This window comes from Diplotaxodon limnothrissa, linkage group LG15 (assembly GCF_057381915.1).
Source record: "Diplotaxodon limnothrissa isolate DT_005_m linkage group LG15, D_limnothrissa_male_GT1.1, whole genome shotgun sequence".
Taxonomy (NCBI): Eukaryota; Metazoa; Chordata; class Actinopteri; order Cichliformes; family Cichlidae; genus Diplotaxodon; species Diplotaxodon limnothrissa.
The window spans coordinates 1,514,034-1,541,889 of NC_140610.1; the positions used below are offsets into that span (position 1 = coordinate 1,514,034).

Consider the following 27,856-nt stretch of genomic DNA (forward strand, 5'->3'; position numbering starts at 1 on the left):
AACATCTCAGGAGAGCGAGCGGAAATGTTCCAAAACTCGAAACCATCTTTTTCACATTAGGATAATTATGAGTTGGTTAATGCGCTAATCAAGGCCATAAAGTGGCAGCATCAGCATCACGCAGATGCAGGCAGCTCGATGCAGGAGAGGCGGCTGGGGGGCAGACGGAGAAATTAAGGCACTTTAAAGCAAAACATGCTTGAGTGTTTCAGTGGGTCACAGTCACAGTGGGTTAACTACTTTAGGAGCCTAACATGTCATTGGGACCCTTTCCAAAAGCCAGAGATTCATTTTTAGGATTTTAGGATGAGATTCTCTCTGTTTAGGAGGAACTAAAGGCCAGAACAGGAAATGTGGTTAAAGGTTTAACTGGAAGAACAAGATTTTAATGTAACGTGGTCTTAAAAATAATTCAAAGAAGGACAGGACAGGCACACACCTACGTAAAAAAGATTTTATATGTTGTTTCCCTAGACTGGTAGTCCGCACACATTGTAGTCGTCTAGGATGATTTTCTTATTTATGCTAATCTGGGCTAATCTTCTTTAATGAATGTAATTCAGAAGCTCTGATGATTTCAGTGGTTGAGTTTTCCTTTAAAAACAAAGTAAACAAAAGTGGGCCAAGCAGCTGCTCAAAGGCAGCGAGTCTGACAAACTGACCCTGTTGTCCAAGAGGTGCAAACAGCATTTCACTCCATTTGTTTCAAAGCTTATTTTTAGACGCAGCTCTGGTGTCGACTTCTCTGCTTTCCGATGAATCGCTCTCCAGACTTTTCCTGCAGATTCACACAAGGAGACGTTCTTCTCTGTGCTCTGTATTAATTTAAAGATGCTGTGTGCCCCTCCCCCTTTTTGTGCTTTGCTTGTCACAGGAAAAATGGGGAAACAGAACAGCAAGCTGACCCCTGAAGTGATGGAGGATCTGGTGAAGAACACGGAGTTTAACGAGCACGAGCTGAAGCAGTGGTACAAGGGATTCCTGAAGGACTGTCCCACCGGCCGGCTCAACCTGGAGGAGTTCCAGCAGCTCTACGTCAAGGTGAGGCTCCACTGGCTCACTTTCATTGTGATGGACTGCACACGTGTTATGTGCTACTACACGACACACTGACTCTCCTGTAGCTCAGCGAGCAGGCGTTCACAGAGCAGCTGTTGGTGTGGCTGCTAACAGCGAGGGCAGATTACAGTAGAGGGACGTGACGCTGTGTGAACTGGATGAGGAGAATAAAGAGGCAGCGGCACAGTTTGCTGCAGAGAGTGACGCTCGACTCGCTGTGTGAAGAAGAACCAACGATTTCAGCCAACAGGCTTAATCGTCTTAAAACATCTGAAATATTTAACACATATTTTCACCTATGAATGCTGCAATTACACTTCGGTTGCAGTTCACTGGAGGGTTGATGACATAAACCAGTTATAAAACTGCTATTTCTAATCATCCCGACGACACCACAAAGCTTCTGGTTAACATTTCCAGGCGAGAGGAAACAACAGAAGTGAGAAGAGGAGAAGGAAGGGGAGGATCCGTGCGGTCTAAATACCGCCGGCTGTTGTTTCCACAAATCAGAGACAGCTAAAGACAAACTGGATTTAAGAAATGGGAGAGTTGGGAAACGTTAGGTGCTCCCCTGCTTGGCAGTAAACCATCCGCTGTCTCCTCTGAGACCAGTTCAGTGAGCTCGGGAGTTCCCCCACAAAGACCAGTAATAAACCAAAGACCAGTAAATACACTTTGTTTTTGTGTTTTTGTCAGTCGAGGCGAAACAAACCTGGATAAAAAAAACTACATCATGAAGTTACAGTTGCTTGAATATGTTGGACCAGAAACAGCTGATGACAGAAGCAACGCTCTCAAACGCTCCTCCTCTCAGCCGCCGGGGCCCCGCCCACTCTCACCGCCTCACCTCTGTGAACTCTGCGTCTTCGTATTGATGCACGTTTTGTTTCGCCGTGTTTTCCTCCGCGGTCACGTTAAGTTCGGGTTCAAGTTGAAAATCAGAACACGGTCCAACCGTGTGATGTCACGTCGTGGTACAGGAGGGTTGTATCATATTTATAACACAAAAAAACAAGCAAACAAACTATTTAAGTGTCATATACAAGCAAACAATAAGCTCGTGTGCTGATTTTAGCATTTTCATACATCTCAGGGTAGTTTTGAAACTGAAGGAACAAGCTGTGATGAAAAATGAAGCTACATGAACCTGCAGAGTTTACTTAGTGTTTTGAGCCCTTATGACAACACAAATGTATTACATACAGCTGGATCTTACTGGGCACTTCATCCAGCCCAGTTTAACCAGTCCAGTTAATGAGTAATTCTATCTGATGGGAACCTTAAAACATAAAACTCCCCAAAAAGTTTATTTTTGTGTTCTTGAGCTGAATACGTGCTTCGTATGCAGCAGCAGGAACATCTGGAGACCAGAAGCAGTATGAAGCTTTATAAAGGTGGAGCTCACTGAATCGAATCAGCATCATCAGCTTAAATCTAAATAGATGTGTGCTACCCTTGATGTAACCTAACATGATGTCCACCACAGATGCTCTGCACCAGCACAGCACATTACTGTAAACTCCACCACAGTGCTGCAGGCTAATCGCTTTAGCTGCACACACTCCCCAGTTTTTTCCGGCAATCTTTGGATAACAAAACGTTAATATACTTCGGTTTGCACGGCAGGATGTTTCCCGCTGTGAGAAAGCATCACCTCAGCAGCACAGCTTCTCAAAAGCCTCAAAAATGAGGCTTTGCACACAAGCTTTACGTTTCCAGTCCTTACCTTTGAATATCACCTCCGTCTTTTTCTTTTCTCTCCCTGGGAAAGAGCAGCTGGACCTGCAGCTAGCAGACACACTGTGCCACAGACTGTACACGTATGTATGTTTGCTGATATTTGTGGTAGCGCAACCGAAACTTATAGACATCTGCATCCAAAACGCTGTTCTGGATCATCCCGGCTCACCTCGACCCCTCAGCGTGGCTCCATAGACGATGCATCGATGATGTGTTTTTTCCCAGCGGCGCGTGGAGGGTCTTCTGTGTAACAAGCCTGTTTTTGAAAACTCGGGGACGTGAACAGTAGAGATATTTGTGTAAAAAGCATAAATACTCAAGAATAGTACAGATACATGAAAATTCTACTGAAGTACAAAGTAATTGTGCATCTTCACCTCGGCCAGAAGTCGCCGTCATTAGTTGGAGATAAAGTATTTTTTTATTTTATTAGCGGGACCACGCCTCCAAACGCTCCTTCCAGCTCTCATCTACACATGTTCCCCCTCAGTTCTACAAGCTGTTTGTTCTCGTTTTCGTATTGCCACTTCTATTTAGTACATGGGGCTCTGCTGGGCCGGGAGCCGCCGCAGTCCCCTTTGAGGCGTTCCCCAAACCGCAGCTCAGCTCGTACGTTTAGCTACTAAAACGCTGTCAAACCTAAAATGAGGACGTGAGCCCAGCGAGTGAATTTCTATTTAAGCTGGTGATGCTCTTTAGCATCACTTGCCAAATTCCACCTTCATACGAGCTCTACGCTTGTAGCATCATAGCTCGTGTAACAGGAGCTAATATGTTTGGCTTAATCCACAAAGATCAGGCGTGATCACCGCCTTCCCACAGAGAAAACAGACATCAGTCTGGGAGGAGCTTCTCTGAGGGGAAATATTTTCCTTGCTGCTATGCTAGCAGTGTGGATTTTTCAGGTTTCCCCACACACTAAATCGGACTTTGAGTCCTGTGCTCACCGGATCTGGTCTGAAATGACCAAAGTTTCCTGTCACAGGCTGGATTTTCTAAAGATTGAAGAGTCTAACGCCTTCCCAGATCAGCCTTATCGTCGAAGGCTTCTTTTAGTCCACCAGTCCCAGCTCTGAATACAGGAAAGTTGACTGGGTGCCTTTGGTTCGGTTTAGCAGAGATTTTTAACATGCGAGCAGGTTTGCAGTATAATGACAGTAAAACTACCAGCAGTCAGAGAAGTAGGGTGGGCTGATATTGTGGCATCAGTGTTAGTCATTAAAGATGTGTTAATTTTAAAACCACTATGATGTGTACTTAGTGAGTTTTCCCACAGTTGGTGTGAGCAGGGCTGATTGGAGGCTCACTTGAGTGTACTCTGAATCGCCACAAGAACCACTGAGGCAAATTACGCTGCCATTAAAAACCCTTCTGGGTTTGAGCCGGCATGCTGCCACGTTCCCATTCGCCTCTTTTGTATCTGGGCAGAAAACCATCGTAGAGGCTGATATCAGAGATGATATCACAGATGATTACCTTCTAATGCTAATATCCCACCGTATCGCATTACCTCTGACCCAGCAGTGCGAATTTATCCCCTGATTTCTTCATTTAGTCTTACAAAACAAGGATGAACGCATTCAATGATGATCCAAGAACAAACAAACTGCAATAAAATAGCAAAAAGTGGCTAAAAATATCAACTTTAACAATTATTCTCTATTAGCAGGAGTGCTGCTACTGACAGGAAAAGGAAGGTTTTCATGACTCGATCCAGCAGATCTAAACTTATTTATTCACACGTGTGGCAGATCATAAGCAGTCCCGGCAGCTCCCTGTGAGAGGAGCAGCCACTTCTGAATCGCACAGCCCTAAAAACACTGAGTACATGAAAGTGCAGCAGAGTGCTTCCGTACTATCTTGCTGTTACATCAGGCTTATCTCAGCATCTCGTCCTCGTTCACTGCGTGTTTTAACTTTAGTTCTCATGGAAGAAAGCACTCTGAGCCAGAGTAAGAAGCTTTCATCAGGAGTGCCAGGAAATGCTTCTTAACCTGAGGGAGTTACCGTTATGTAAGACACGCCTTGCCAGTATTTAGTATTTATTTATTTATTGTCATTGTCAAGAACAATGAAATTAGTGAGGTCATCGGCGCACTTCCTCTAAATGCCGTCGGAAGTCATGCATCAGCTGAGACCAGCTGTTATAAAGAAAAGAACTGAGGAAGAAAACATTGGAGATGAGTGAAGGTATTCTTGGAGAAAAGAACCCGAACAAAGAACGTCTGTCAGGGCCAGAAATGACATTTTCCATTTGGATCAGTTGTTCCATTAAAGTCTCCTGAAAGGCACCGAAAATCTTTTAAAATGACGGCGCAGAAATGACCCGAGCTGCTGAAGGACGGAAACAGGCACAAAAGAAACCCACGGAAAAAGAAAGAAGCCTCTTTACCTCTCAGTGCGACAGAGGAACAGTTTGGGGCAACGTGGCCCCCGTTTAAAGGGTCCTGCAGGCTTTGGGGGTAAAATGCTGTTATTATTATTACTGCATCGTATTGTGTTTCCAGGCAACAGAGTATCAGCGGTACGGCTGTATTTAAATCCAGAGGGCTGATAAGTGTGGGAAAACAGGGCCGCACATTAACAGGACAGATTGTTCCTGGGTGGCTCGTGGTGGGTGGGAGTGCTGGGGTGGGGGGGTCATGTGTTTAGCAGGAGGGGGGCGGGACAGCATGTTTGCGTTGGCTGAAAGCGAGAAGCAGAGATGGGCAGAGATGAGAAAAGTAAAAGCAAGCGAAAGGAAGCCCGCGTGCATTATTTATTAGTCATTAGGCCTCGTTGGAGTCGAGCTTCCTACGTTTACAAGCAGGAGACATCCTGCCCGTCCCCACACGGGCCTGCGACAGCTGTCCACAAGCCCTCCCTGTCAGGGTGCTAAACACTCGGCTGCCAGCCTGGAGGTAATGCACTGTTTTGGTTGGACACGCACTTTGTCTCTCGCTCTTGTAGGAGGATGCAGGCACTGCGATAGAGCGCAGGTGCAGAGTGTCAGCTGGAAATAACAGTGTCTGTGTCTGAGGGCACACGTGTGGCGAGTCAGTATTTCTCTGTACATGTTAACGCTGTGATTGCTCCCTCTGCTTATTAGATTTGATTGGAGCTGGAGGGTTATGAACGAGCTGCATTATCATTAGAGAACGTCTCATTAAATGTGCTGAATTATGCTTCTTTGAAGCCGTCGCTTTTATACGTTTGAAAGATAGGAAATCACATTGAGTCACGTTTAGATTTTAGATTGTAAAATTGGATGAAATGTCCAAATGATAATGGCACAATGCAAATGTGCATTAGTGCGGTAAATGAAATGGAATTTATCCATTTAAATGCAGTTTATATGAAGAGTGAATGAAGTCAGAGTTATTCAGAAAACACCCACTATGTTAATCCACAAACCAACTGCTTGTGGATTAAATAAAAGGGAACCTTCTTCTGATTGGCAGAAAGTTTGAACCACAGGTGGTGACTAAGCTTCTATTTGGCTGAAATGACCGTATTAGGGTTATCCTGTCTGTGTGATGTCATACAGAGCCAACAGTATGGAGGACTGTCTAACACAAAGCGTTTAGATTGTAGCTCGCAGGGATTCAGTACAAGCATCCAGCACTGTAACAATATACATGACAGAAAACAGGGAAACCATCATATGTTCTCTTATATCCACATATTTGATCTTTCTTATAAATCACACTCGCTAGGATGATGTGAAACTGAGGCTGGTTGTCTTCTGTACGTAAAAGTTAGTTTAGCTGTAAGGAAAAGTTTACCCAACAACGTGCAGCCATTGGAGGCCAGTTGTAAAGGCAACTATAGGAAAGCATTTTTATAATGTGAGTCATTGCCACAGTAAACACATTCTGTCAGCTGTTCATTTCATGACTTATTAAATTCAACATGATGTTTAGTTTGTTCCAGTTGCAGCCAAGCAGGACACAAAGCAGAGTCTGAGTCACAAAGAGCCGGAGATCATACGGAGCCTGTGGAATCCACAGATCCTGTCAAACTGTCCCAGGTCGCTGAAATGACTCGTTGCAGCCATCGCGTCCCAGCGGATCTTCACGTTTAGCGGCACTGCCAACACCAGACAGCGACATAAAAATTGATCGCAGGCTTCTGTGCCAACTCGCACTCGAGTGCGTCCATGCCACAGTGTGTGAAATTTGTCATCCATGACATGCCAGCTGCTCCGTGAGCCATTTGTAACAGGATAATGACACTCGCAGAAACAAAGAGGTGATAGATTTGTGTCACTGCAAAATTTTTTGTTTTTGTGCTTGAAGCATGCACACACACATGCACACACACATGCACTCACATGCACACACATGCACACACACATGCACTCACATGCACACACACATGCACACACATGCACACACACACACACATGCACACACACATGCACACACATGCACACACACGCACTCACATGCACACACACATGCACACACATGCACACACAGCACTCACATGCACACACACATGCACACACATGCACACACACATGCACACACATGCACACACACACACACGCACACACACATGCAGTCACACATGCACACACACATGCACACACACACACATGCACACACACATGCACACACACATGCACACACACATGCACACACACATGCGCACACATGCACAGAAATGCGCACGTTTAACAGTGATCCAAACACTTGCAAAACAGGATTCATACCTTCTTGGTGTTGTGTGTCTGTGTGTTATTGTGTTGTTTGCCAAGTAACATCCAGTGAGCATCAATAGACTTATTGTGATAAGGCAGCATCAGTATAATGGCCTTCATTGTGGTTTCTGCTGCAAACAGAAACTCTGTCTTTTCCCTTCCAGTCATCTGTGGCTGACTCCTGCATTAAAACAGCAAAAAGACAGAAAGCGAAACCAGTTTGAGTGTTTGCTAAATGCATTTAACGAGGTCCTCATAATTCCTAAAACCAGGGAAATATACACGGAGACATCATACGTGTGCTTTGTGGCTGCGCGGGAGGCGATTGATGCATTGTTGTAACGCTGGCCCACGCTCAGCCAGATGCTGACCTGAATATGCAGCAGATGTATGGATGGATTCTGCTCAGTCGCGTCACGCTTTCATAGCCTCAAGGCTTTTCCTGTCGACGGGTGTGATGCGCGCGCATGTGTGTTTGTGTGCACCGTTCAGCAGACTGCGAGGCTCCCCGTGTTCCCCACAAACAGACAGAAAGACGGATCGGAGGGCTGAATGCGAGGAAGGTAAATGGAGTGACAGAAGGACACTGACATCATCTGGCCAACAGCCCGTCTCTGCGAGGAAACATATGTCCCCTAATCACAGGAGACAAAGACTGAAACGACCGCACATGGAAAATTAGCTATAGGAGATCGTTTGGCATAGATGTGACAGCGCACACTTGTACAAAAACAAATAAAAGTCTTGGGCGTATACATATTTAATAATTCTGTGACAGCCAAGCAGCTTGGAGCTGAGAGATCTCTGTACTGCACAACAAAATGTGAATATTTTAAGAGGCTGCTACATCACTAATTGTTGGGATGTGTCAGCGTGGACCAGTATCAACCTTAGTTACAGTGAAGATTTTTTGTTTTTCTAGCTACAAAAATGGAAAACAAATGACACAAAAACAAATCACCACGTTTTGGACGAAGGCTGCAAAATCAGGAACAACCAAAATGGAAACAGTAATCCAGCTACTGATAGGCAGTAACTCGTTAGAGTGGGTGATGGTGGATATTAACACATTGGATTTTAATCAGACAATTTGGAATTTCATTAAATAATTGAAAATAATAATAATGATAATTAGACTTGACTGTGACGATGCTTACCAGTGTCTCTCTGTCTGGCTGCAAACAGCTCGGGGAAGCACTATCTACTCGCTGTGCCACAAACTGTAGACAACGGCACACAGCTGTGTAGCGTAGGCTCAATGCACTGCTGCTGCTGCTGCAAGGAGAAAGCAGTGCATGATTTAGCCTGCTGTGATTACCCAACATAACTCACTAAGTAACTCTTTAAGACACCCCATGAGGAGACGGTGCAGCCCACACCCATCGCAGTGTTGCAAACAAACTATTTAAGATTTACATCTACACAGGACGGCCCGGTGAAGGCCACACCAGATGCAAAAGGCAAAGCCGTCTGCCAGACGCAATCCTGGCCTCAAGTCCTGCAACAGAGCCAGCCGCTATGGTCTGACCGCAAAACACTAGGCTGACCATTTAGATGTAGGCTGTCGCTGAGGGGCACCCGGCACCTGCTACCCGAAAGAGGGTCTGGCTGCGCATTCAAGCTGTAAAACCAGGCGACCGCTGCACAAATGAGAGGAAGGCTCCCCTCAACAAGCCCCACGATGTGGCCACCCTTCGAGTCGAGTGCACCCACGCTCCAGAAACTCCTGAAGACGCTTACGCCTGCCGAATGGCCTCCACGACCCAGCGGGACAACAGCAACTTAGACAGGGCTCTGCCCAGGATTCGGGAATGGAAGGTGACAAACAGCTGGTCTGTCCTGCTAATCGGCCCGATACGCCTGACGTACGCCACCAAAGCACACACAGGGCAGCCTGGCACCGAGCCGCCTCCACGCCCTGAGTGCGAGCTGTCCGAGGCTCAGCGGGGACAGTAATCCAGGACTGGGCCGCAGGACCACCGCTTTCCCATCCAGCAACTACCTGCAGCAATCCCGACAGAGCATGGAGTTCACAACAAGGCTGTTTTCTTATCCAGTTACTTAATGAAATAATCAATAGAATACTCGATTACTAAAATAATCAAACGCTGCAGCCCTACACACTTGTACAGGCTTTTGTGTAACGGTTCATAATGTCGTCTTTGTGTTTTGTCTTTTATTTGCACGTGTTACATTTTTACGGATCGTTCTCGCGCTATTTTCTGTAAATTCTTTGATGTTCTGTTATTCTGGTTTAGAAAGATTGAAAAAATGTGTTACTATAATTTTACTGTAAAATAATAAATGTAACAAAACGATACACGGAGCAGGACAACACCAAAGCTCTTACAGCCCCTCGAACATGCACAAAGAATATCAAATTATTATAATTTCCTATTTGATTCCCATGTCGATTCCTGCCATTCTCCCTCCTTCCTTTCTGCATCTTCCCCTTTGTTATTTCCTCCATCTTTGCCCACTTCCTCTCTCACCTCCCTTCCAAGGAGGCTTGTGGCTGCCGTGCACTAAAAATAGCTTTTGTCATCTCAGAAGCGCTCATGCCATTCTCCATCGTTGTCACAACAAAGCGCACACACACACAGTGCTGAATGCTACACACTGCGGCTCCTGAAAGGCAGAGATTCCATCGACAGCATGAAATACTTCGTGTCGACTTCAGTTCACGAGTTGCACAAATATAGAAACAATCCCGATGCTCTCGAAGCTGCTCAGGAACCGCGAAGCAGACAAATGACGATGATAAACTGGAGACTAAATGACTCACTCATTATGAACACGAGTAGTTTACAATGTTTGGAAAGCACACAGGGAGGAGAATCTGACACTGAGTAAGCAGACTGTAATTTTCACAAAGACAAACAGTGGTTTCTACACCGCGAGTCCTTCAGAACAGAAAATTGGTGTTAATTGCTCCGAGTGTTGCAGATCAGATGCACTAGAAGCTGTAGAGCTGTAACGGACACGTGAATGTGCTTGCAGAGGCACGTCGAAACAGAGAGAGCGAAAAGGCCGACGCACAGATGGCGACTCGGAATAATGAATTGCTTTTAAGCCTTCCGGCTGCTCTCTGGCCTCTTTGCGGCGCCTCGGTCCGGACTGTAAAAATGTAATTGAATTATTCAGTAACTTTGAGGGCACCTCACTGCTGCTGCTGAGGTGTGGGAGCAAGAGAAGAGGAAGTAAGTGAGGGCCTTTAGATGCACGGAGAGCGATAATGGGGTCCGTTCAGCAGGGGAAATTATATTCAGACTGAGCCGCACACTGGCACATCCTCTATCACAGACGAGTGGTGACGAGTGGTGAACAAGGCTATTAGTGGCTATCAGGAGGGCTAGCTCTGTGGTCGGCATGAAGCTGGACACTCTGGTGACAGTGGCAGAGAAAAGGACATTAAAGAAACTGATGGACATTATGGACAATGCTGGGCATCCTCTGCACACGGCCATAAACAACCAGAAGAGTCTGTTCAGTGACAGGTTGCTTCTCCCCAAGACAAGAACTAACAGACTTAAAAACTCCTTTGTCCCACACGCCATCAGACTGTTTAACTCCTCTCTGGAGGGGAGAGGGAGGGGAAACAGGAGGACAAAGGAGGGGGGAACAACTAAGCTGCAGTGCCTCTTCACCTCACTGTACAATACCTTGTGCAATACTTTTTGTAAATAGTCAACAGTGCAATAGACTCAATACTTGAAATGTGCAATTCACTTGTATTTTTATTTTTTATTCCTATTTATTCTATTTATCCCCTTTGTATATTTTATTTATATTTGTCTCTGTATTTATATGTGTGTGTGTGTGTGTGTGTGTGTGTGTGTGTGTGTGTGTGTGTGTGTGTGTGTGTGTGTGTGTGTGTATATATATATATATAACAGTTCTGTAACTGTAACTTCGGTCGTTGCTGTGCTTTTTTTGGAAGTCGAATTTCCCAGAGGAACCCACCCGAGGGATTAATAAAGTTCTATCTTATCTTATCTTATCTTAGTGTCACGGTGCAGGCTAAATCCCGCCGTGGCAGCCAGAGTGACCTTCAGCTGGTTAACAAGAGTGCAAACCACCATGTCAGCAAGCTCCACCCAAGAGAGAGACGCCACAGCCCCATCGTTCTGACCCCTGACTTTCATGTGGAAGAAGTCAAGATTTTATACACACATATTATATTTACCAGTTTTCAAAAGGCATGCACATTCTCAAACACATGGACCTTTAAAAATAGGATAAGATGTGCATCGTGAGCTTTTCAGGCTTTAAAACTGTTCAAGAAAAAATATAATTATTGTTGGAGAGGATCTATTACACTCACGTCTACCTCTATGCTTGGACTTGGACTCAGTGAAATCCAGGTTTATCCTGATGACCCCCTCACAAACACAAATCCTGCACTCACTGTGGTGCTGTAGAACCTGCTGTTCGAGTCCACTGTTTCAGATTTTACTCACTGCCATCTTTTTATCTGTCCTCGCTGACCCAGCTGTCCAGTCTGGTTTACTTGTCATGACTGCAAGAGAGAAACTATCGTCAGACCGTTACAAAAGTGAAGCCATTACAGCGATGAGACCTTTGTTCTGTCACAAAATGATCCCAACCACACAACAGCTCGTGTCATGCTTCAGTTTGTGCCATAATTGCATCGATATGATTTGAGCAGTAAGATAAACACATTAGTAAATTGGTGGTTATGCAGTGAGGGTCTCTCAATCAGCAGCATCTGAATTTCCTTCCCCGTGGGTATGCCATGTCAGATAATAAAGCCAACAGATTCCCAGAATGAAGTTTGTTTTTCCAAAAGCATTTAATTATGGAGGCAAATCTGGACCGATTCAAACTGCTGTGACTGACGTGATAAGTGCTGCAGAACATCACGTATAAGCACCCATAAAGCCTACGCCTCAGTACTTACATAGAACGTGACATATAGCCTAGCCTACATGTGGCCACTATGCATCAGTAAGTGCGTTAGCTTCTCTTTTAGTCTGAAGAATTGGAGAACGTTTAGATATTTATGTCCCTGAGCTGTAAAGTAAGACTTTATAATGACGATGATAATAATCAACAGACTTGGATATAAAACATGAATACAACTGCAGAATTATAAAGGGATCTGCTATGTTTTTCCAGATTCTCTGTACTGTTCTGATGGTAGGTACGCAAACTGATCAACGTGTCAGATACTGAGGTCGATGTAAGTACGCCTATGAGCCAAACAAGTTATGTCACGTATGATGTCAGGTAGAGCAGATCAGGCATACACCTGCTCCACAGTGTAAGGTGAATAAGGATTCATTTGAACCATTGTCATGCAAAGCTACTGTAGTGGAGCGCGTGTGATGTCCGTACGCTTTTGAAATATCAGAACTGCGCACATGCACTCAGGGGCTCTTCATTAGATACTCTTGGCTGGTACCAGGTTGGAAGCTCGTTTGTCTTCATTTTATATGGCACAGATTTAACAAGGTGCTGGAAACATTCCTTCGAGATCTTGGTCCATATTGAAATGACAGGATCACACTGTTGCTGCAGATTTGTTTGGTGCATGTGATGCAAATCTTCCGTTCCATCACATCCAACAACGGTGCTCTGCTGGATTGAGATCTGGTGACTGTGGAGGCCATTTGAACGAACTACAGTGAAGTACAGCGTCATGTTCAAGAAAGTGGAATGATCTCCTGGAAGCAGCCATCGGAAGATGTGGTCGTAAAGGGATGAACACGATCCGCAGCAATACTCAGGTAGGCTGTGGTGTTGAAATGATCCTCAGCTGGTACTGTGGGCCCAAAGTGTGCAAGGAAAATATCTCAACACTGTTACGCTACCTGCAGCAGCCTGCACCATTAATACAAGACAGGATGGACCCATGAAACGGCTTCATGTTGTTAAAATTCTGGCCTATGGGCAAGAGATGTTTGCAAAGGTGCTACCTTGTACCTCCATCTCAATACTCACCACGAGGATGGTGTGATGCATCACGGAGGACGCCTCGCCGCTCTTCCATGACTCCCAAAGTTGAGTCACGAGAGGTGGGAAGTTGTCATGCTCTGGGATTTTAGACCTGTGGTTTCTTACGAGGGCCGTGAGATTGTTACTGACCTGCAATCGTACTGTTGTAATGTTTACATCCACAGCAAGTGAAAAATACCAAGCGATACAACAAAGAGTCAGTTTGTTAGAAGTATAAGGGGCGATCGTGGCTCAAGAGTTTGAACTTGTAATCGGAAGGTTGCCGGTTCGAGCCCCGGCTTGGACAGTCTCGGTTGTTGTGTCCTTGGGCAAGACACTTCACCCGTTGCCTACTGGTGGTGGCCAGAGGGCCCGGTGGCACCAGTGTCCGGCAGCCTCGCCTCTGTCAGTGCGCCCCAGGGTGGCTGTGGCTACAATGTAGCTGCCATCACCAGTGTGTGAATGTGTGTGTGACTGGGTGGATGACTGGATGTGTAAAGCGCTATACAAATACAGGCCTTTTACCATTTATAAGGTTTGACATGTTGTGCAATCAGAGATGCTCTTCTGCATACCTCGGTTTGAGTTACTGTTGCCTGTTTCCCTCTGACCACTGACATCAACAAGGCATTTTTGCTGGACGTGTTGTCTTTGTTTTTTTCTGCCGGACAGACTAGTTACCCTCCGAGCAAACTCAGAGAGCAGGCAGGACGCCCGTACCTGTGAGAAGTGGATCGAGAGAGGAGAAGGTTGCTGCTGTTCATGTAATTGCGACACCACAGCACGCAACACATCAAATCAGAGCACTACTGATTACTTAAAATTAGAGCAGTCAGCTGGCAGCACTTCAGTGCGTGTAAGGCAGGTGCTCCTAAAGTAGGTTACAGACGTGTAGCCTCCAGAGTGCAGCTAGCTGTACGTTGGCATGCACCTCAGGGTGAGAACGAGCACACGTCAAAATTACATCCCTGACTTTTATAAATAGGCTCATACGGGGGAGATGATAGAAGCCATTAAGACATCGTGTGGGTGTGTTAGCCCTCTCTAAGTCAGATGGAAACAACACCGTGGCAGCAGAGGCGACAGAGCCGTGAACGTGCAGAGTCAGGACCGGGCTTTTCCATGTGTGCACGCACGCACAGACTCAAACATGACTGAGCAGTCATGAATAATGAATTCATGCTCGAGGAGGAAGAAGCCCAGGATGTTTGATGAGTCGTGTAAAATGGAAGCACAATGCAAGTAATGAAGCATGCTGCAGACATCCAGAGAGAACTCAGAGGAGGTCGTGTGTTGTTGTTGTGTTGTTGGGGTTTTTCCCCGTTGTGTGGTATTTCCTCACCGCCTCAAGTCCGGCCTTAAGAACAGGAACTTCTGTGTCAATTAGCCAATTTTCATCACAAAATATAGAAATCACATGCGGGGTCCCCCAGGGCTCCGTCCTAGGGCCCCTCTTATTTAGCATTTACATGCTCCCGTTAAGCCAGATTATAACCACCATATTAACTACCACAATTATGCAGACGATACTTAACTTTATATCTCAATGTCACCAGGTGATGTTGAACCTATCCAAATTAATAACTGGATGTCTCATAAGTTCCTTCAACTGAACAATAACAAAACTGAAGTACTTCTCTTTGGACCCAAAAAAGAGCGATTAAATATCAGTAATCAGCTCAAGCTGGTCCAACTAGAAACTACCGACCAGGCCAGAACTTTAGGTGTAATAATGGACTCAGACCTGAACCTCCAGGGCCACATCAAAGTTATAACAAAGTCAGCCTCCTATCACCTGAGGAACATTTCTAGGATTAAAGGACTGATGGCACAATTAGACCTAGAAAAACTCATCCATGCATTTATCTCCTTGATTACTGTAACAGTATCTTCACAGGTTTACCCAGAAAACCAATCAGACAACTGCAGCTGATCCAGAACGCTGCTGCTCGTGTTCTCACTAGAACCAAGAAAATAGAGCACATTACTCCAGTTCTAAAGCCATTACACTGGCTCCCTGTAGCTCACAGAATAGACCTTAAAGTGCTTTTATTAGTTTATAAATGCTTGAATGAGTTAGCGCCAGAGTACATTAGGGATCTGCTGTCATGCTACAAACCATCCAGATCAGTCGGGTGCTCCAGCTCTCGTTTACTGACCGTCCCCAGAACCAGAACTAAACCTGGAGAAGCAGCTTTTAGTTTCTATGCCCCTCACATCTGGAACTATCAGGAGACTGCACAGCTGCAGAGACACTGAACTCTTTTAACTCTAAAATTAAAACTTACTTATTTAGACTTGCTTATGAGTAACTGATCCTATTATGGCTCTCTACTGGTTTGTTTTAATTTTTCATATAAATTATTGTCTTGATTATTGTTTTATTGTAAATGTTTTCTTGTATTTTACTTTTATAATGTTTCATGTTTTATTTTAATCATGTAAAGCACCTTGAATTGCCTTGTGCTGAAAGTGTGCTACACCAATAAAATTGCCTTGCCTCTCCCCCTCCCTGCCTCTCCCCCTCCCTCCCTCTCAAACGCTACATCTCTTTCTTCCCTCGCCTCCTTTCTTCTTCTCGCCCCGGCTAAGCAGGAGAAGCTCGATCGTGAGCTTTTGTTTAAAAGACGCCTTCAAAAAAGCACAAGCTGCTGTGGATTTATCTGCCAAGCTCTTAAAAGACCATTTTAGACTCACCACTGGCAAAGGGAAGATAAAACAGTCGTCCTTTTATTTCTGCCCTGTTGTTCTGCTTCGCTTTGAACTACGTCACACGGAGCAGAGGGTAGCCCTCAGGTCCACCTGCCAAAGCTGGCAGTGACTCACTCCTGCACCTCTTACTAGCTTTTCTGTGTCTGATGAGAGACACGGAGGAATAATGGTGGATAAGACCGGCTAATACACACACATATATGTATATCTGATATTTATGTATCAGAATGAAGAGTTTTAATCTGGATTATTGTTTAGGAATTTTGCTATGGAAGCAACATGATGCGTTTATTCATTCTTTCCTCGTTGCCAATAGCTGTTCTCCTCACTCGCTCCCTCGGGCATTAAATATGCTTCCACACCTCAACAGTGCCATCTGCTGTTGTGCTGTCATTTATGCTCCTAATGCAGAGTTGCTGCTGCCAGATGGGTGTTTTGTAACCACTGATAACCAGGGTTGGAGACAGGTTAGTGCCAAATTCCTCTCAAAGCACAAGCAGCCCAGGAACGGGCTTTTCAGGCCGATTTCTGGACTGCAGCGGGACATCTCGCCAGCTTCTCAAAGCAGGCTTTCATATCGTTTGTATGTGGTGTCGTAACAGACACTGGTGGGACTGGTTTATGGCTCTGTGAAGTGGCTTCTCTTGCTCAAGGCCCAATATTTAGTCCTTATTTTAAAATCCTCCCCCTCTAATCAAAGCAAACTTGCTTACTTAAAATCGTCATCTTAAAAAAACTGCACTCCTGGCTACTATGGTAACAGCACGTGTGGTTTAAGACGACAGCAAACACATGTTGTTTTACAGGTCAGCATAAAGTGACAGCAGGAGGGCGCAGAGCAGAGCGCTGACGTGTTTTCAGTAAGCTTTAGTACATTTCTCCCCGATGGTACCGTAGAGAAAAATCTAGTAATGTCTGAAGGCTGTGGGAGTTTTTCCTTCCCACTGTCGCCAAGAGCTTCCAGGATAAAGGCTGTGATTTGGTGCTGTATAAACTGGGATACAGGACAAAAAGAAGAACATCTGCACCATCTAAGATTACAGTTGTACAGTAATGATCCTTCCGCAGGTTCACCTACGGAAACCTTGTTACGACTTGTCACAGTTTTATTGACTGTGAAGCACTATGGTCAACACTGTTGTTTTAATATGTGCTATATAAATAAATTTTGATTTGATTTGATTTACATTTATGAGAAAAGAAAAAATATGGATGTTCTCTGAGATACATTTGCAAGACTCAGAAGATTTTGTATGTTTGATGTTAAAGTCTAACCTAAGCTCAGGTTATTATTCCCAAAAGTTTCAAACATCTCTCAAGTTTTTTCAGAACAATTTTTCCAGTTTGTTTCATAAGACGTTATAATATCAGAGAAAATCGGATTGTGTTCTTATTCTTGTAATAAATAAGTGACTTTGACCTCAGAAATTAGTTTTTTAATCTTTCCATTTACCTGCGCTCCCTAAGATGCTAGTGTAGAAGAAAGAAACAGATGTTTGACTGTGTGAGGACGGAGGTTGCATCAATCAACAAAATGAAAAGCAGCTTTGATTTCACAAAAATAATTCTACTTACTATGAAAACGACACTCGCGTCTTAGGTGAGCTCTTCTTGTTCACTGACTGTTCTTCACACACTGCTCCCTTGCTACAAAGCTGATATCGCAGCCGGCACTCACCTGAGCGGATGACTAAAAATGCATTTTCCAGAGCAAAGTGTGTGTTTGTATTTGTGTTGTCTGTTTGAACCCCGGGGCCTTGGACGCAGGAGCAGCCACAGATTTGCGCCGGCTCAGTGTCTGTATCTGGCACGTCACTGAGCGTTTTATGTAAGAGCGCACGCACACGCAAGCAGACACGCTGCAACCTCCCCACCCCCCCGATTGATTATGCATGTTTTCTCCTCTCCTGCTCTCGAGCTCGATGAAGCAGGACCTCTGGTGGCGTGGTGATGTAAACAGCCGTAGAGCAAAGCGAGGCTAGGGTATCTTTGCTTACATCTCACGCTGTTGGCGAAGGAATGCATGAAAGGTGTGGCTCCCCCCCCTCCTGGTGCCAGAGCGATGGAAACTGTATGAAACACGTCAAAGCTAAAGCCTTGTTGTTACAGACCTCGAGCACTTTGAAGGGCGGATCACAGGCTCAGACTGACCTCTGCACCCTGTGCTCGTGTACTGGAGAGATGCACAGCCAATAGCAAATGTGCCTTTGATAACAACAGAGAGGCAGAACAGAGTGTCCTGCAGGGCTCTTATGCAAGGAGACCTTGACCTCGGGGGGGCTGTGTGGATGCATCACCAAGAGATCATAAATTATTACTATATTTATCAGTCTGATTTATTGTTATTGTCTCCCTGTTGGGTTTAGTTCCCTGACAAAAGAATATTGAACCGTCCATATTAAGGGAAGCGATGACCAGCAAACTGAGTGTCGAGTATGTTCACTGTGTGCAGCTCTATCGAAGCAGCAAGTAGAATCATTTGGAAAGGGATAGATTTCAAATGATTCCCAATCCATGAAAAACAGTTAGAGTGACGGAGCACGGCATCGACAGGGCAGCGGTTCAGAGCGGGCGCTGTGGGACTCTGAGTGCATGGATGGTAATAGGTCATGTGGTTTGACATTTGCAGAGGTCTGCAGCATGTAAAGCAGCTCATCTACTGGCTTTGTTTGGTAAGATTATAAGCACAATGCATGATAAGGCTGGTTTGCATCTGTTATTATTTTTAACCTCCTCAGACCTGAACTCTTCCACAGCAGCATTTTTAATTTCTCTTTGATATTTGGGCTGATTGGGACCTGATGAATGTAAAAACAAAGAATCACCAGATTATTTTTTTTACCTTATTTTTGTTTTTAAGAAAAATGAGAGCCACTTATGAGGATATTCGATAGAACAGTAGCAGGATAATGTCCTCGTAAGTGGATATCAGGCCCTTGTTGAGCAAATACTTACTTACTTTTCCATAGTAACTTGGAGTTGCTGGAGGGGGTGGGCACTGACCCATGTGTGAGTAGGGCTGTAGCAGCCAGTTTTACACCAATCACTCACTCGCTGGTCATTCTCATTTTTCCCTAGCAACCAGTGCCACCCCAACGATCACAGATGGTCTCTAGGTCTGGGTCATGATGATGTCACGATAACATCATAATAGGGTCATTGTGTGATGGTGGCTTGTTAGGATAATCCTGTCACATCACCTGCATGTATTTATATTTTAATTTGCATTTGGCGCCATATCGCCTTCAGAAACTACGATATCTTTTGTCTCACCTTCACTGTGGACGTTTGAGTGGATAAAACTTTCTCGTGTTCCACAGCTTTCACTCATATCTGGCAGTGCTGCCCACTTTCATTAGCAAGATGAGCTCGAAAGCTCAGCGAGAGGTAACAGAAACTTGGCAGCGCTGGTCAAAATGAAAATACTTCCTGGTTAAAGGTCCGGGGATTTGGATTGACTGCAGAGTTCGTCATGGGTGGCGAGTTTAGCTCAAACTGCAGAGAAATGCCAAACAGCTCGTCCTTATCTGCTGCTTCTCATCAGTCTCTCACACACACACATTACAGTGCAGCAGTTTTAGTATTAGCAGCTTCCAAACTGTATCAGAAACTGTGGATAGTAAATATAATGTCTTTAAATGCTGACCCTTGTGATGTCATCACTCAAAGCTTTTAAGCTGCAGTTTCAGCCGAACGCTTATCTGAAGAGCCGGCAGAGTTCAGCTAAAGAGAAATGCAGATCAGACACTTCCTGGAAGTTATTTTGGAGTCAAAGTCATTGTGCTGGTTGTTACTGATGAGCTCGTTTGAGTCACTTGCAGTTTCACGGCACTTTGGAGCTGCAATATTCATCTGCTCCATGATCCTGCAGTCGTTCTGTCAGTGTGAAATGGCCTTCAGTTAAGTGTGACGATTGAGTGTCTTTCTCTCCCACACGCGTTTCCTGTCCTCTCTCGCCCAGTCTCCCTGCCTCCCAGCGTTTGGATCAGCACCAGTACCAGCTTGCAGGCTGATTATAAAGGCTTTAATGTTCCATTTACCAGCAGCATGTTTCAGGTGGTGTGTGCTTGTTGACAGAATCAGCCTTGACACACACACACACGCATGCAAACCTTGCGACATTAGCCTTTATTAGAGCAGCTGCGCCTGTGCGCCTGGCCCTTGGCTGAGCGGTCTGGCACTGAGCCCATCCTTTGATGGCCGGCTGCAAACAGCTGCCAGACCAGCAGGAGAGAACGACTTAATGGAGACGTTAACGGCCTAATATCTGTAAGTGTAAAGTCGAGGACACGGTCCCTTCAAGTGGTGACGAGCTCATTTTTGGTTGTTAAACTGTGATTGCGTGCCATCGAGTGAACGTTTTGTTGTTGCCTGTTTGCTCTTTCTTCATTTTTACGTAACTGTTTCATAACTTATCAGATTGTTGGGGAACTGCAGTGGCGTTCTCTCTCGCTCCCCTCCCACCCCTTAAACATCCTTCCCGCATCCCTTCCTTGGCACCTTTCCTCTCCCCTCTCACTTAGCCTCCTCCTCCCTCTCCTCAACTCTTCCCGCGTCGTCCCGTAGGTCCACGTGCCTCCTCCCGTTCCTCCGGGGTTGGGGGATGATCTGAGGCAGAACCGTGCGGGGGAAGGAGGGAAGGAAGCCACTTTGCATTGATGCACAAAGCGTCCCGTGCATGCAAGCTGGCTCGCGCTGGCTGTCCCTGCCCTAAAGGGACTTCCAGCCTCGCATTAGTGTGGCTTCTCTGAAAGGGCAGATAAGGACCTGTATCATGGGTGTAAGCTCTGTCGTTCTCCCTCTCACACTTTGTCTGCCTTGCTCCTTTTTTCCTTTCGTTCTTTTGAAATTCTTCTGTCTCTTCTCATCTCTGTGCCCGCTGACACCCTCCTCCCCCGCATATCTTTTCTCTTCTGAACTTCTCTAAACTTCCCACTGCAGTCTGATCGGCTCGCACTGCAGCAGAATTTACATGGGTGGGACCTCATTGTGGCTTTTATAACCTGAGCTAACACGGTCTAACCCTTACTCTCTGTGGTTTCATCCCTCATCTCCAAGTCACTGCAATCCATTTTCCCATTAGGATTCATGGCCTTGTCTCCTCCCCCAGTCTTAGTGCAGGATGGGGCAGCATCCTTGTTTCTGAGTGTGACGAGACTGTCTGCTGCACACATGGGCTTTGGCTTGCTGTAGTTGATCAGTATACAGACACGTGTATACATGCATGTATAGGTCCTGTAGCAGAGGCCTAGGAGTTTGAGGTTTCTGTGCACCTTAGCTGTTCCTCAAACTTCTGATGTTGTGCCTGGAACCTGCTGGAGTCACTGTTCCAGGTTCGGGGTTACAGGGCCTGATGCTCCTAATGGCACCGAGTATGTCTTTATTTTGTTGTTTGTCTGCTGGGATTCTCTCATCTATCGTTGTCAGTCACCACTGCGTGTGGTTGGTCGGCCAGCAGCTGCTTGTCTGTGTGGAACACTGGAAGCTCCTATGGGAGCTTGGAGACTTCATACGTGGCACAGATGTTCCTGTACGCTAGCACAGCCACTTGGTTGTGCCTCCCACTGTACACCATCCCAGCTTGCTTCTAACATCTCGCTGCTCTGTGCTGAGTCTCTGGGGCACTTTTGGACAGTCTGCATGGGTGATACAGTCAGTGGACTCCTGCCTCTGTGGTGCTTAGAGGATGCTCTTGTGCTGCTGTGATCAGAGCTTCTGTGCTGTCCTGTAACCTACACAAACACCTAACGAATGTTTCTGGATGTGCAAACAAGCAACTATATGCTGCATAAGTCATGTCACTTTAGCATGTGAGAGTCAATGAGAGTCATTACACTTCCAGTTCATCTGCTGTGTATTCCAGTATCGTTACATTGGCTTTTAAACAACAGAACATTACATGTCTCAGTCCTCATTGGCCCGAAGCTATACAACCAAGGGACAGCCAGCGGCTCTGGGAACTAGCTGAAAACAGATTCAACAACGGTGCGAACACTGAAAAACACCTTGGACTGCACTTCATTTGGGAATAAAGCAGAAAATTTGTCATGCAGGGTTTGGTTTAAGTAGAGAGGCTATGTGAGGTTTCCATCAAAACATGTGCTGCTGGTGTGTGACGTAACAGGATGTCAGAGAGGGACAGAACCTGTGGTTGCCCCTCAAGAGTCCAGTGCTGGGAAGCGTCCTTAAATGCCCCTGTGTGCATGTGCTAATAACGAATAATGATTGACGGGTGCTCTCCTCTGGCTGCAGCCTTTGAAACTGATGAGTTCGGTCACCAAGCTGTCATCGGCTGCTATCCTTTTTAAAATATCACCGTTTAAACCAAAGCTGTGAAGGTTGTTGTGGTCAGCTTGTAGGGAGTTATCCTCTGACTCTGGAGTTATAGTCAGCTTTGCAGAGCTCTGTTGTGTGACTAAGTTCATTGTTACCTTGTCTGGGACACAATTTCACTCTTTCGCTTCAGGTGCACTGTATGGACACGAGTACTGGGCTACCTGCACACAACAGCTACAGGATCTGCTCAGCCCTGGAAATCCATGCTATGAAGCTTGAGGCGTACAGTTTTTGTGTTAGCGCCGGAGGAATAACCGCTGAATAACTCTGTAGTTACTCAGTCAGCAGAGAGTCTGGGTGTTTGATTTTATCGACCTGTGGAAACACAGGAATTCACAGAACAGGTGGTGTGACCCCACACTTCTGACCAGATACATTTTTCATCTAAATGAAGGCTCTGCTGTAAACTACGTGTCCAACACTGAACAGCAAACCTGCTGGTGAACATGGGGGAGCATGAGGCTTCTACACAAACCCGAGTCTAACACTGATGTTGGCCAGAACGGAGCTGGGTGACTTTAGCAATTCAAATAACTGCTAATGTTGCTTTAACTCCACTGGTTGTGAAAACCAGCCAGATTTAACTGCTGCCTGTTACCCATCTGCAGGCTTTTTTCAACACTTTGAAGTTACAGCTTCAACTGTTCACGCTTTTAATGCTTTTCACAGCTTAATCGATGCCATATCTTTGTCATTGATTCCCGCTCTGTGCTGTGCCGGGGTCTTGCTTGTGCTTTTTATGTGTGCAAGGCTGGTAAGGTCCAAGAACAAATCCATGCTGTCAAAGATTACTGCACAAGTAAATATCAGTCTTCTTTTGACGACAGCGTTTCTTTCTGAGTGAAATCTGATAGTGGAAATGTGACGTTCACTGAAAAGAAAAAGAAAAATTGTGTTTCAACTCAGCTGCTCATTGTGTAGTTCTGCAAATGTCAGTACAAGCAGGATGCCTTGACATTTCCAGATATATTAAATGGGGAAGGTACCCGCATGCCTGCTGTGGTTCCTGAATGTGAGCCTGTGAACACGCAGATTACACAAAGTTTAAGAGGGCCTGACTTTCTTCTTTTGCACAGACTCCTTTGCTCATATTTTACACGTTCACTCTGTGGCATGGCTGCGCCTGACCTTGAACAAGTTATGGTGAAATCAGGTGCAAAAGTAATAAAACAACATGGAATATCTTTCTCTTTGTTCCATTTGCTCGATGAAGATTGAAGCAGCCCGCCCAAGTCCTCAGGGAGCAGCCTCGCTCAAGCTAAGATTAACCATCGACCCAGACTTTTTACCAGGGAGGTCAAACGGAAGGTTATGTCTAATGAATGGCTCAGCTTCTCGCAGCCGCCCACAGGGTTCGTGCTGTACGGTAGATGACGAAGAGCTGAGCGGGGGCTTGGTGGCCTTCCACGCAGTTACAGCATTAATCTCTGCCCTTGTGTTCATATGCTGCTGGCGTGCAGTAATGATATGGATTGCTTCGACTGTCAACACACTTTTTGTGCTTCAAGTACTTTACTGGGGGTAAAACCCAGTGGATCCTGTGCCTTTACTGAACTGTGAGCAGAGATGGGCTGTGTAATTAGGCATCAGTGGACAAAAACAGAGAAAAGCTGAGTGAAATAAAAACATCTGCAACATTCAACAAATGAAATTATGTTGCACATGGTTACACCTTCAACTGGTTTGTTTTTAGTTACATAATTCAGGTATTATCTACAGAACTGCCTTAAAGGTAGCATCTATGCTACAAATACACCTTCAGCCAATCAGAATGCTAATGTGGTTCTGCTGAGAAGGCCGATGATGATAATTATCGGCATTTTTCACTAGCAATCGGGCTAAAGTGCTAAATTAAAGTGAGTTAATCACTAAAGTAATTACAAAACATTGATTTAATTAGGTTTGATGAAATGACAAAAGTATGGGCTCTACCGCGCTTGCAGGTGAATATCATCACCCTCACGTTAGCAGCCGCATAGCCAACAGATGCACATGTATCAGACATCAGATCAGCATCAGCAGGAAGTCCGGCGAAACAAAGCTGTGAGGGAAAAGGTCATGTAACTTGGAACATTAAAGTCACACGTGTCAGGATAAAACAGCCGTGTGAATATCTCTTGGAGCTAAAGTGTAAAGTAGTTCTAGCTGCGACTTGTGTCAGAGATCCTGACGTTCATTACTCATGGGAAAGCCTGGGGTCACCTTCAGGGACTCGTGAACACGGTAAACCGGAGTTGCCTGTTTTGGAACTAGAATTTAAGAAAGACTGCAGGCTCTGGGCGTTTGGAAGCGACAGCTATCCAGGACATCTTTACAGTATGGATGGTTGCACATGAATACACAGCAACAGCCACGTGAGACTGAAAACCTCGACCAAGGCTGGGTCCACAAGGATATCGAGTCTTTTGTTAGTTCAGTTCATCCATCTCAGATTAGCTTCAGACGTTCAGCCAACACTTCTGCTAAATCTTTGTGCACATTTGTCCACAACTTTGAGTAATCCTACTGCCAAACAGACCACCTGGAACAATTACTGTCACTGGTGAATCTAATGAGAACAAAGCTACAGCCTACAAAAGTTGCAATAGGAAATCGAAGTTCATTTAGCCACCCAAGATAATCAGTGTTCACTGATTGCAAATGCTTTGCTTTCTCAGGAGATGTCATGTTTGTACATTATTTGGCCACTCGTGTGAAAAACACTAGAGGTTGTATTTCTGAAACATTATCTAAAGGCTCTTGTGCCCAATGACTTCAAATGACTGAATCATAGAAACATACCCGAGTACATACCCACCCCTTTCTCTTTCTTTGTAGTTCTTCCCTTATGGCGATGCGTCCAAGTTTGCCCAGCACGCCTTCAGGACCTTCGACAAGAACGGCGATGGCACAATCGACTTCAGAGAGTTCATCTGCGCACTGTCCATCACATCACGGGGCAGTTTCGAGCAGAAGCTTAACTGGGCTTTCAACATGTACGACCTGGATGGAGACGGCAAAATCACACGGGTGGAGATGCTGGAGATCATCGAGGTATAATGTGGTTAGAAACTTTCTGAAGGGGTTTGATTATTTTTACTTGGACAGCCTTATACTAGCTTTGTAACTTGCTGAGTCACCAGGACAACTATTTTTGTACTTTGGTTACTGAGCGCTGAGCTGAGGCTGTCGAGTCTGAGACAGGTTGTTCAAACAATTTGCAGCTAAAGACAAACGTCCTCATCTGTAATTCAGGCCACTCCTGCCCCTCGACCTGTTTGCACTGAGGCATCCATTAATTTATCATTCTTTCGTGATCCTTGTTTAAGGATCAATAAAATGCCATTTGGAGAAACATGGAATTGATGCCTCTTCATATTCAGCATTCAGTTCATTTTCATGCTTCCCAAAGGCATTTCCCACTGTTTCATGCAGGCAAACATTAGCAACAAAATCCACAGTGAAGTTGTTCTGAACGGTAACGTCACATCCGAAGACACCCGAAAACATTAGAACGTGACAGCTGAAGGAAAATATGCAGTGTTCGTTCTCCGCCTGCAGGCGATCTGAAACATATAGAATTTAATGTCTCTCTGACTACAAAAGACATAATTAAAAAGCTTTGTGTCAGCAGCAATAGAAGAGAGGCGGTGTTCATGCTTTTTCAGAGGAAACTTGCACAGATTTGTATTTCACCCTGTCGGTCGTGCGGGTGAACAACACTAACAACATCTGTAGTCGGCGCAGGTTGCAGATATTGTGTTGTCCTTGTTTTATTTGATCAGCATATCCAATTATACCGACAAATAGAACCTCCTAATAGACATTACAGCAAACTTTACTATCAAAGTCACCACTTTTAAGCAGCTTCATACTTCAGCATCCTTGATAGGTTTAGCTAAAGCACACGTGAAAGCTCTGCAGCCGACTGGCTATAACTGCAGTGGAGTTTCTCTCTTTGAAGAAGCTACTGGAAATGCTTAGTAGGAAACAACAGTAAAGAGCATGTTTGTCATAGTTGTTGTTGTCAGACTACACAATAAGTTACTGTGTAGAGTTTGTGATTACAGTATTTTTATCACGTAGATCGAACTCAGAAGCTTAAATTCCACGTAAAGGTACAGTAAGTAATTTATTGAGGGTATTTATAGAAAAATAAGAATATTGTAAATATACATCGATTAGTGATTAATTCTGTATTTTCATAAACTCATAATTAATCCATAGAGAATACGGAGGAGCAGACACAGTTTGTGGAACTTGCCATGTTGTCCCACCATCTTAAATAGAGGTGTTGGACTGTGGCTGGAGAGCCGCCACATGTGTGGTCCACTTATGATAGAAGTTGCTTTGAATTTTAAGATCACAAATAGCTCTTTCAAACTATAAATGTGCAACAGTTGAACATGTACATCTTTCACAGTCTCCCTCCTTCCTCATTTCCATGTCATCCTCTTCCTCCTCACCTCAAGCCTCGCCTCTAACACACAAAACTGTCAATTTATTCCCAATATTGTCGCAATTACTTATTGTCAGCAGTTCAGACTTGCAGCCCTCACATCTCCAGACAGCTGACAACAAGCCAGCTAATATAAGCTAATATTATGCCAGCCAGTACCAGGAAAAACTATCCCAAAAATCTCACTTTCATATTGTGTGAGAATGATTATGTAAGTGTCCGAGCTCAACAATGTAAAGCATCTTTAACGTGTGCTAGCGTCTGCTAACAGCAGCTAATAGTATCTAACAGGCTAACAGCAGCTAACAGCAGCTAACAGCTAACACAAGTGCTAGTTTCACAACGTTTTACAGCCTCCTCAGGACTAAATAGACAGGAACATATATTTAGAGTACAGATTTAGAGACTGGCAGCTGAAGGAAACTTTGCAGCGTGCTCTAAAAGTCTTCTGCCCTCTTCCTCCCCCTGCAGGCCATCTACAAGATGGTGGGCACGGTGATCATGATGAAGATGAACGAGGACGGCCTGACGCCCGAGCAGAGGGTGGACAAGATCTTCTCCAAGATGGATAAGAACAACGACGATCAGATCTCGCTGGAGGAGTTCAAAGAGGCGGCCAAGAGCGACCCGTCCATCGTATTACTGCTGCAGTGTGACCTCCAGAAATAGGCCGGAGGGCGAGCGGAGCGCTCCACCAGCCGCCACGGACTGCACAGAAAGAATTTCATGTTCCATTCAGTTTGCAGCTATTTCCACTGAAAAAAAATCTCTATATATGCTTGGACTACCTTTCAATGGATCTGCTTCTTGTGTTTGAAACACTCGTGTGCATGAGAATGTTATTTGCTATAAAAGATCTACACACAACATACAACTAGTGTGCAGGTGCGCACTCACAGTACAAACACACACACACACGCACACACAAC

The 27,856-nt window shown here is 45.1% G+C and overlaps 1 protein-coding gene and 1 long non-coding RNA gene across 2 annotated transcripts; one reads left to right on the forward strand and one right to left on the reverse strand.

Annotated features, from left to right (window-relative positions):
* Positions 1-878: 878 nt before the first annotated feature.
* Positions 879-27,596, forward strand: vsnl1a (visinin-like 1a). Its single transcript, XM_085373569.1, has 3 exons — positions 879-1,041; positions 25,307-25,522; positions 27,399-27,596. The coding sequence occupies exons 1-3, from the start codon at positions 880-882 to the stop codon at positions 27,594-27,596; spliced, it is 576 nt and encodes a 191-aa protein (XP_085229695.1). The 5' UTR covers position 879.
* LOC146616774 (uncharacterized) lies at positions 7,332-17,932 on the reverse strand. Its single transcript, XR_014906896.1, has 3 exons — positions 17,729-17,932; positions 8,641-8,758; positions 7,332-7,664 (listed from the first exon to the last, which is right to left on the reverse strand). It is a non-coding gene; the product is annotated as an uncharacterized LOC146616774 (long non-coding RNA).
* Positions 27,597-27,856: the final 260 nt, after the last annotated feature.

Excerpts from the sequence above, each read along its gene's own strand:
- vsnl1a (XM_085373569.1), top strand. The coding sequence starts at position 880 with ATGGGGAAACAGAACAGCAAGCTGACCCCTGAAGTGATGGAGGATCTG. Across the intron at positions 1,042-25,306 it reads TCCAGCAGCTCTACGTCAAG|TTCTTCCCTTATGGCGATGC; the intron begins GTGAGGCTCCAC and ends CTTTCTTTGTAG. Across the intron at positions 25,523-27,398 it reads AGATGCTGGAGATCATCGAG|GCCATCTACAAGATGGTGGG; the intron begins GTATAATGTGGT and ends CTCCCCCTGCAG.